Below are 11,334 nucleotides of genomic sequence, written 5' to 3' on the forward strand. Positions count from 1 at the left end.
TCCCCACTGTATATATATACACACACAGGTGCATCTCAAAAAATTAGAATAACGTGAAAAAGTATTTTTTTTTTTGTAACTTATTTCAAAGAGTGAAACTTTCATATATTCTAGATTCATTACATGTAAAGTAAAACATTTCAAAAGTGTTTTGTTTTAATTTTGACGATTACATTTTACAGCTAATGAAAGTCAAAAATCCAGTATCTCAAAATATTAGAATATTTCCTAAGCAAAACAGAAAAGTTCAAGTTCTTTTAAAGTACGTTCATTTATGCACTCAATACTTGGTCGGGGCTCCTTTAGCACAAAATCCAGAATCAGTGGGGAGTGGGATGGAAGCGATCAGTGGCACTGCTGAGGCACTATTGAGCCTTCAGCTCATCTGTATTGTTCGATGGACTGTTTCTCACCTTTCTCTTGAAAATATCCCATAGATTCCATATGGGGTTCAGGTCAGGCATGCTGGCACATGCATCAAGCACAGTAATATCATGGTCAGCAAACCACTTGACTGTGAGCAGGTGCTAAAGTCCTGCTGGAAAAGGAAATCAGCATCTCCATAAAGCTTTTCAGCAGATGGAAGCATAAAGTGCTCCAAAATCTCCTGGTAGACAGCAGTATTGACTTTGGACTTGATATAACACAATGGACCAACACCAGCAGACGTCACGGCACCCCAAATCATCACTGACTTCGGAAACTTCACACTGAACTTGGTCGGGGCTCCTTTAGCACAAATAGCACAGCATTTTTAAAAATAATTTTTATTCTCACTGGTGATTCTCATTAATTTAACACAGTAAACACTAATCTAATAAAATGACTTTTTATTTTAAAAAGGCTGCTGTACTGCCCTTTTTTAAACAAAATGTAATTTTATTACTTTTTATATAGCTACAATTTAAATATTTTTTACACATCCATATTACTTTTTAATATTTTTATGATATCACTTTGACTATAATCTATAATCTAGTATCTCTATCTCTTTTATATATCTATGATAAATAATAAAAAAGATGGCATACAAATATCTTAATCAGTAATTCAGTACCGGGGTCTACAGCAGTGTAATGTGGAATTACTAACTGATGGAATTGCTGTATTATATCATAGTCTTTTAACATGTAGTTTGTATCCCAAAACACTCTGCTTTCATGCTGTCTACCTAAAACTGAATGACTTTAGAGAAAAGAGGCTCAAAATCGACATTTATCAACAACATAAAAAAGATAATTACTCATTCCAGCAGCTGAGAGATGTGTTTTAGTACCTTTTCTGAGCTGCAGGAGGAGTTTCCCTCTGAATAACTCCAGAGTGAGCGAGTGTCCGCTGTGCTCCTCCATGTAAACCAGCATCCCAGAGTTCAGCAGGGTTTTGAAGTTCATGGACAACACGTCTCTGTTTGATGGAGTGGTGCTGGGATCCGGCCTGAAGAGCAAGTGAGCGCTGCCATCAAAACTGACCACATCAGACTCTGAAAACACAGCAGAAACAAACACAAGAACTCGAGAGATCAGGCTGAACCGCTCAGAACCAGGCAGTACAAATGACTGATTTCCATTCTCGTTAACAAGGCTTCAACTGCATTCAGTAAATAAACTCTAATGAACTGCAACAAACATACAAACAAGCAAGCAAGCAAACAAACAATCAAACAAACAAATAAATAAATAATGAATTGCATAATAATGAACTCAAATAGATACATAGATAATGCATTACAGTAATTAAATAAAAATAAATAAATAAAATGAATTAAATAATAATGAAATAAAATTAATAATAGACAAAAATAAATAAGTAAATAATAGTGAAGAAAAATAAATAAATAATGTATTACAATTAAGAAATACATAAATACACTAAAATAAGTTAATAATAATAATGATATACCATTAAAATAAATTAATACAAATAAAAACAGAAATAATGAAATGAACTCAGAATAAATAAATAAATTAATTAATTAATAATGGACAATAATAGATAATAGTAATGAGCTAAAATAAATAAATAACAGTAATACATCAATAAATTAATAACCTAAAATAAACAATTACATAATTCAACAAATAACAAATATCAAATACACTGGAAATATCAATAAACAAATAAACAATAAACAAAAATCAAATACACTGGAAATTAAATAATGAACTATATTAAATAAATGCATTACACGTAAATGATAATGAACTAAAATAAATAAATAATGAACAATAATAAGAATAAGAAAATAATAATGAACTGAAATAAATAAGTATATATATATATTAACAAAGAAATACTATTGTATGTATGTATATATATATATATATATATATTTATGTATATATATATATATATATATATATACTGTATATTATATACATAAAACAATCTACAATTAAAATAATAATAATCTAAAACAAACAAATACATATTTAGATAATGAACTATAAATAAGGGACTATAATAAATAAATAATGAAATATAACAAATAAATATATAATGCACAATGGAGAAAGTTAAACAAACAAACAAAATGAATAAATAAAGATTCTGTGTGTGATGTTGATTTAGTGTAAGGTTAACTGCCTGAAGAGTGAAACACTGACTCTGAGACGCTTTCAAAACATTGATCTGTTTGTTTGTGTGGACTGACATGTCAACAAACCCCTGACTCTAACTATTAAACTCTTTTTATAATTTATAATTATAATTGGTGTTGCACACAGTGTTTGTGCAGCTCTATTGGCGCTCCTGATGTATTCAGGTACAGCAGCTTCACTAAATGGAGCAGAGAGAGTTTAAACCTGAGGTCAACAGAGATGATGCAAACGCCTGACACTGGACACAACCTGCAGATCCCAGCAATAAATTATACATCTGTATGAACGCAGGGAAAACACTCCATCCCTAATGGTCTGCTGTATTTACAGTATGAACATGGAAACAATCCAAACGCTGTTAATGCACTTGAGGCAAATAAACAATGTATTATGTTGACTGGAGGTTTTGCCCTGCAGTTCTGCCCCGTGTGACTGCAGCGACAACACATCTCACGCACAGGACCTCTGAGAGACCAGTCATACATCAGCCAGAGCACTGGGCTGCAGTCTGACTGAAAACCACTCGTCTGCTCTCAGATGATAACATATAACACGTGGCGTTTGGAGATGTGAAATTGTCATAGTATATATAGAGCACAGGCTGATCTGTAGCCTCATTAAGGTTGTAATCACAAAACTAAAAAGAAAGCATTAGATTAAAGGTAAACGGCACCAAACTGAAATTCAAAGCTAATGAGTCAAACACATATGCTAAACACGTCTTCTATTGGCTGCATAAACAGAGAGTACATTATCACATAGCCCCGCCTCTAAACTCACTCCATTGGTTGAGACAGTAGTTGAAATGAGATCAAACAGATCAATGTTTTGAGAGTGACACAGTGTTTTACTCTTCAGGAAGTCAAACTAGACATTTTGACAGTTCACAACTACATTTTTTTAATCATATTTAAATAAATACATATTCATAATTTGCAGGATTTAATTATTATTATTATTATTAGTAGTAGTAGTAGTAGTAGTAGTAGTAGCAGTAGTAGTCGAGGTAGTAGTAGTATACTGTTAAATTAATTTAATAACAACATATTTTAAATAATATTTAAATAAAATTCATAACAAGATTTTAAAATCAAATTTAAATAAATAAATAAACAATTAAATTGATTCATAACTTAAAAGATTAAATCATATTTTAACAAATACATTTATTTGTTTAAATATACACAAATTAATAAAAAATAAACATTTCATAATATGTAGGATTTTATTTTATTTTACACTTACACAAATAAATAAATTTGTTTAAATATACACATAAAATATTTTAAATCATATTTGAAATAAATCAAATTCATTCATATATAAATGGACAAATGAATGAATGAATAATATTAAATTAGTTTACATATTAACATAAAATATTTTAAATAATATTTAAATGAACTCAAAACATATAAAAGATTTTAAATCAAATTTAAATAAATATTCAAATCTTTAAAATACCATTTTGTTAAAATAAAAATACCATTTTTAAAATTCACATTTAAATGAATGAATAATAAATAATAAACCAGAATAAATTAATTTCATAACTTTTTTTCATAAATTTTATACATTTCATACATTTTATTTCATAACTTTTTTTTCATACATTTTTGTTTAATTTTAAATTAAACAAATCCAGAAATAAAAAAACATAACATTTTAATTTATATTTAAATGAATGAATGAATAAATAACAAACTATAATAAACTAATTTCATAATGAAACAAACATTTATTTTATTTATTTATTTTATATTTATATATTTATTTTAAATCATCTTTAAATAAATAACAAACTCCATGATATGAAATATTTTAAATCATATTTAAATAAATAAATAAATCTCATAATATGAAAGGTTTTAAATGAATAACTATAATATTAAATTTTTTTCATAAGATGAGCGCTGTCCAGTGGAATGTCAGTGTTGAACACGTACTGTATTGGCAACCGTAGGCCTCCAGTCTCAGGCCGATCCTGCCGTTGGGGTTCCAGTGGAGCGGCAGTATCCGGATGTACTGAGCGATGACGGGCTGCTGGAGTTTGTACATCACCACACTGTCAGCGTTCGAGTTCCCAGAGAAAGCCTTGAATAAGGAGAACACCAGCGTTACATGTGTGTGGTTTGACCTGATGCACTAATGCGCTCCTGCATCTTTTCTGTTTCCCATTGGATCATAAAGATGCCGATTGTCGATCCTGAACTTGGGTGGCAGGTGAAGAGACCAGTCTATAACTCACATTCAACATAATGTGAGCCAAGACCCTGTGGAGACCTGAGTGATCGGACATGGCCACGGGTCAGCGAGCAGCGCTTCTCTCCATCACATCACTGTATTAAAGGAAATCAATATAGCACTAACCCGCTGAACAAAACACTCATCGCACAACTAAAACTGGCTGGTTAGGCTGGACTAGGACCGGCCGAAGAATTGCCATGTATGTTTAGGCTGATATGTTTCTTATTGTGTTCAAAAAATAAAAAAAGAATAAATAAAAATCACAGCATATGTTTAGCACATAAACTGGACAAATAAATCAATGAAATAATATATATTTTTTATTATTATCATTAACATGAAGAAAAATTTATAATAACTAACATCCTAAAGCAACTTTTAGGTAGTGTTGAAATCAATGTGTTAAAATCTGTGCTATATATACAGTATATATATATATATATATATATTAGGGATGCACCGATTTACCGATTTATCGGTCGATTTTTGATTATTTTAAAGCCATCGGCATATCAGAAATAGCATGAAAAGGGCTGATACCGATGGTTTATTAATTAACTGCATGGAGACAACGAGTTGCATGTCTGTTGCATAATCCAACGTTTTTCTCTGGGCAAAATAATTAAATACTTGCCAAAACAAAATAAAATCTGTACAAAATAGTTTGTCAGACGGCATAGTACGGCCATATGCAAACGTGACGCTGACGCATCCAACCCGCGAAATGCCTGCTCTCAGCTGTAAATTTATCATAGGTAAGTCGCAATGGCAATGCACCGGCGTTAGAGTGTATCCGAGGATATGTCACTGTGATGGAGAGACTCTGAAATTGTCTTCCATCACTGTTTTCACTGTTAATGTTGGTTGCTTTTTGGCATTTCTTTGTCTAGCTAAGTGGGCGTAGCAATAGGAAGTGCAAACTAAGAAAAAGCGTTTAGCTTAACTAATGTAAATGTTGTATATCATAAGAGTCAAAGTCAAGAGTCTTTTATAAAAAAAAAATGGTATGTTCCAATTTGGGGAGAGCGGGAAAAAAATTTGTATAAAATGGGGGGGGGGGGACGGATAGAGTGCTTGGAACAAGATTGTAGTGCTGTGTAGCATGTGAAACTCCAGCCTCAATGTTGTAGAGGGGAGCTGGTACTGTTTTTAGTACTTGCAGTTTTAGTTTTAGACTGTTTTTATTACAATCTTTGTTTTAAGTCTTAAACCTATTTATGTGCACATTTTGCACATCTGATCTCAATAAACAACCCTTTGCACTCCAACTTCGCTATTGATCCTCCTGGTGACTGCTCGGGTCGTTATCGCAGTCACGAACCGCCAAGCATTAGGCCTACATTTAAGTGAAAATGAATGGCAGGTAATATGCAGCTTTTTGTTTGAAACCAGTGTAGAACACGGATTCCCACAACGTCACATCACGCACCTGCAGCATTTCTGTGAACGGAGAAAACAGAATAAAACTATATAGGCTACATAAAAAGGAATATATAGGCCTATACACAAAATATATTTCACTTAAATCATTAACAGATTAACAAAACGAAAGAAAAAATTGTGCCGAGTTTCAGATAATTGTAATGTGCTCTGAAGTTCACAGGGGGGAAAAAACGAGACGACAGAAAGCAGTTTTCTTTACTTTACAATAGCTTAACAGCTTTGAATGATGTTTTGCTTCTATCTGTATGACAAACCAGCGTTTGGTATGACCATAAATTACGGAGTAACAGTTGGGAAAACAATGCAGTGATCGCGTCGGTGCCTCACACGCACATACAACAATTTTTTGCTAATTTGACATCGTAGCCTGTTCATTATCAAAATAAAATACAGTTAAAGAAACATAAAAAGTTACACTGCTCAAATTAAATAGTCTGTAGTGTAAGGCATTTGCAAACATCACACAGATGAAAGAGGGAATCTCCGCATTCCACCTGGAAACTAACATCTCTTCTCAACCATCTGAGAGCCGTAAAGCTGAATCACGGTCAGCCAGGCGCCAATTGTCTCAAATGAGTTCCTGTCCAGCTCTGCTTATCTGTACAAGAAACACCAGGAGAGAGTGATTTACCAAACCACCTCCAGGGTCGACAAGCACTAGGACAGCAATAACTGGACCCCCCCCCCATCTAGACTCGTTTAAGCAACAGAATGTCAGTGTGTTTCGTGACCGGCTTCAGCATAAATAAACCAGCTAATAAACAACAGAACAAAGACATGGTATCTGGAAATGTTCCAGCGACAGAATCGCCCGGACCTCATGACCGTTTAACACATAAATTGATAATCCCGTCAACAAAAGAGACAATTTTAGAGCTCCCTGTCCAGCAGAAGGATGGCAGATCCACACTCGCTTGACATGGGCATGACCTCAGGACACCTCCCCTTTTCCCCCTGCATTCCAAAAGGGGATGCGTCCTTTTACTACTTTCCAGAAAAGCGTGCGTTTCTCCTGTCACAGACAAAGACAATTCATAATACAATAATTTAAAATCATTTAAAGTATCGGAGCAATATACGCCCAAATAATATGCTTTCTGTTTGATGTGTTATTGAAACCATGATATCTTAATCTTTGCATTATAACTTGTCCTTTTAGCTATTACGATTATTGTGTATGCAAAATACCTGTTATTTGAGCTTGAATGGAAGCTTATTTTATGTGAGAAACTTTGGTATGAAGGAGAAGTGAGAAGTATGTACAATACTCGCAGTAGGAAACTTTATAAAAGTATCAACCAAATCTTCGCAAAGAGTTTTCTCCACATAATAAATTGGAGCCTCTTGTTAATGTATGCACGCTCCGCCTTGCAATAATAATTAATTCCCTTACAAATGAGTTAATTTCTTACAGTAGTACAGTCTGTGCCATTCAGCATAACCACCGCCTCACTGTGCTGTTTAGTCTATATGTGAAGGATGATGTTTTACGTCGATAATGCGAGTGAAGAACAAAGCCTATAGTTTACATAATAAATAATAGGTTAGCATCCAGATACTTCTCGAATATGGAAACATTTGGATTCGTGCAGAATGAGAGAGGCAGGCTTCAGTTTCGTTTTTAAATTAATTCGTTTTGGCTTGACGCTTACATTTAGCCTAAATACAACTTTAGAGGATTTGTTGTGGAGAGAAGGGAACTAAAATAGCCTAATTGTGTTTGTAATTTTGCTTTTATTTACCATTATTTTAGCCTACATTATTTCTGAATGTAATAATAAAATGCAACGTACAGCCTACTAATTTAGGCAGTTTTTTACTCTCAAAACGCTTATAGGAGTAGCGTTTTTTTTTATCCATGCTGAAACATTTTTAAATATCTTGAAAAAAATTATTTACTGTTTTTATTGCATTGACAGTTTTTTCTTTTGTTTAATACATTTGGTCTTTGGTAAATCTAGAAAAGATGATACTGTATTGGCTATGACTAAGAGAGATCATTCAAGACTCTCTTCATGATTTTTTTTTCTATTTGAATAAATTAAACGCTGTACTTTATTATTATTATTATTGTTATTATTGGCAAAGAAAAAGTTTAAAAAATAACGTTATTAACCGGTATGTTTTCTACTCAAACCGGTTTCACAGAGGAATGCAGGAACAGAAATGTTCAAATACCGATTCTGTTCGGAGTGAACCAATCTTTTTTTTCTCTCTCGTTTTTAAGCCATGCTTTATGCAATTGACCAATATCGGTATCAGTATCGGCCAATAGTTGTTTGTTAAAATCGGTATCGGTATCGACCAAAAAAAAAATCCTATTTATATAGGATATATATTAGCATTGTCAATCGATTAAAAAATATTAACTAATTAATCGCACATTTTTTTCTGAAATTAATTGCGATTAATCCCACCTAACACTAGTTTTTACACCTAACATAAGTTTTTAAAAATATTCTTACATTGCAATAATTTCACATTCAATCTTCAAATGAATGTAGAAACAACATAAAGACCGTATATTCTTAATATGTGTGTATAATGGCATCTTTTTTTATGACTGAAGGCCAGTATCAGTCTGATGGCTCTATGAAATGGTTTTTCCCCTAATATTTAACCATTGATTAGCCATTCAACATTACAAGAGCTACCAATTTTAACATTTAACATTAAAAATAGAATGATAAAATATTTAAGATAGCGCATTGGAGGAGAATTATATTTATATTTTTGTATATTAATATATAAATATAATGTATAGTAACATAAATAGATAACATAATAAATGTAACTAAACTATAAATACTAAATATAAAATTATATAAAACAATTACACCCAAATTAAAATGACAAAATGTTTACATTATTAATTATGAAAAATATATAATCTACCTGTCAGCTGTTTAGGCTAAACACAAGTTGAATAACCACCAAAACCAGTGAAACACTAGCTTGGCCAATTTGAGAGGCCAGTCAGACCAGTGTAAACCAGCGAACACCAGCACAGCACCTCAGGCTGCTTTCATAGTCAGGGATTTTCCAGCTAAGGTCCCGCTGGCCATTTTAAGAGGCAAACTGAGGCAACAAGTACAGTTCTTGTGGATTATTTTGCAGGGAGGAGCGTTAATTTTGTCCTTATATCTGCCAGAGATGTCTGCAATTTGGAGTTTGTGGGCTCGGAGTAATTGGGAGCTGAGTAGTGCTCTCAGTGTGTTTGAAGGGATCAGCCGTCTGCTGGAGTGCAGCGTTAAGCCCAACAAATTGCTCTGTTTCCTGCTGAGGTGCAAATCCTCCAGCGCCAGGAGCGACAAGCTCTCGCTCTCACGAGAAAAAAAACACAGGCGCTCGCGTCTTCAACTCTAAACGCTTCTCCTTCTCGTGACAGACGGAGTCGTGACTAGCGCTTCTCACCGCAGACTGATGACGGATACAGACACAAAAACGGGTCTCAGGTCTGTTCTGACCTGTCACCGAACGCAGGAAAAAAACAGCACAGAATACTAATAATAACGTGCAACTATATAATCATGTAAATAAATTTGGGGTCAGTATGACTTTTTTAAAGTAAATCAATACTTAATTATCCAGCGAGGATGCATTAAATTGATCAAAAGTGACAGTAAAGACATTTATAATGTTACTATTTCAAATCAATGCTGATAGTAACAAATACTTTCAAATCAATGCTGTTCTTTGAACTTCTCTGTTCATCTATGAATCCTGAAAAATGAGATGTATCACGGTTTCCACAAAACTACAGGTGCATCTCAATAAATTAGAATGTCGTGGAAAAGTTCATTTATTTCAGTAATTCAACTCAAATTGTGAAACTTGTGTATTAAATCAATTCAATGCACACAGACTGAAGTAGTTTAAGTCTTTGGTTCTTTTAATTGTGATGATTTTGGCTCACATTTTGTTAAATGTGAGCCAAAATCATCACAATTAAAAGAACCAAAGACTTAAACTACTTCAGTAGTTGAATTTATTTAATAAACGAGTTTCACAATTTGAGTTGAATTACTGAAATAAATGAACTTTTCCATGACATTCTAATTTATTGAGATGCACCTGTATTGGGCAGCACACCTGTTTTCAATATTGATAATAATTAGACATGTTTCTAGAGCAGCAAATCAGCATATTAGACTGATTTCTGAAGGATCTTGTGACACTGAAGACTGAAGTAATGACGCTGAAAATTCAGCTGCAAATAAATTACATTTGAACATACATTCACATTGAAAACAGCTATTTTAAATCGGAATAATATTTCACAATCTTACAGATTTTAATGTATTTTTGATCAAATAAATGCAGCCTTGGTGAACAGAAGCTACTCTAATATATACAAAAAAAAATTTACCAAACCTAAAACTTTTGTTGTTGAGGTCAAATAACATTTTTGTTAATTTCTGTACAAAGCTGAATTTTGTTACTCAGTTTGGTCGTCAAATGTAGCCTAAATCCGCATCTTGAAGCAAAACTAGTTGGATGAATCAATAAATCTTAAGTGCAGACCTCACAGAACAGATTGCAGAGCATTTTGGCATTCAAACGTGAAGACGACAAAAGATGTGAAACTCAATAAGCATCTATTCTCTGAGTGTCAAAACTAAATAAACCCTCTCACACACTTAACAAGCTCATTTCAATAACACATTTAGCTAGTGTTGAACTCACTGGAGAGCCTGAGGAAGCGCAGATCTGTGCTTCTAAATCTGATTTAACATTACACATTGAAGAAAGAGAATTATATTCATATTTTTAAAATGTTTGTTGAATAAATAAATAAATAAATAATTGTAAAAAAAACAACTATAAATATTAAATATAAAATCATTAAAAAAAACATTTAATTCGAAACCAAGTTATAAAATATTTAAGGAGGAATATTATATTTACAATTTTACATTTATAATAAATATCTAAATAAATCAAATAAATAATAAATACATGTAAATAAACTATAAATACTAAATACAAAATATTACAAATTAATATTAAAAATAAAATGATAAAATATTTACATGTTGTCATTCAC

At 32.5% G+C, this 11,334-nt stretch overlaps 1 protein-coding gene across 1 annotated transcript in view; it reads right to left on the minus strand.

The window, feature by feature from the left end:
* Window positions 1–11,334, minus strand: part of LOC107692029 (contactin-associated protein-like 3) — a 78,219-nt gene that overhangs the window by 18,943 nt on the left and 47,942 nt on the right. Inside the window, exons 4-5 of the mRNA XM_016490906.1 lie at window positions 4,544–4,691; window positions 1,277–1,480 (exon numbers count right to left, since the gene is read on the minus strand). Coding sequence (XP_016346392.1) covers window positions 1,277–1,480; window positions 4,544–4,691 — 352 coding nt within the window. The remainder of the gene's footprint in view (window positions 1–1,276; window positions 1,481–4,543; window positions 4,692–11,334) is intronic.

The sequence above is a fragment of the Sinocyclocheilus anshuiensis genome, unplaced genomic scaffold (assembly GCF_001515605.1).
Source record: "Sinocyclocheilus anshuiensis isolate Anshui unplaced genomic scaffold, SAMN03320099.WGS_v1.1 scaffold738, whole genome shotgun sequence".
Taxonomy (NCBI): Eukaryota; Metazoa; Chordata; class Actinopteri; order Cypriniformes; family Cyprinidae; genus Sinocyclocheilus; species Sinocyclocheilus anshuiensis.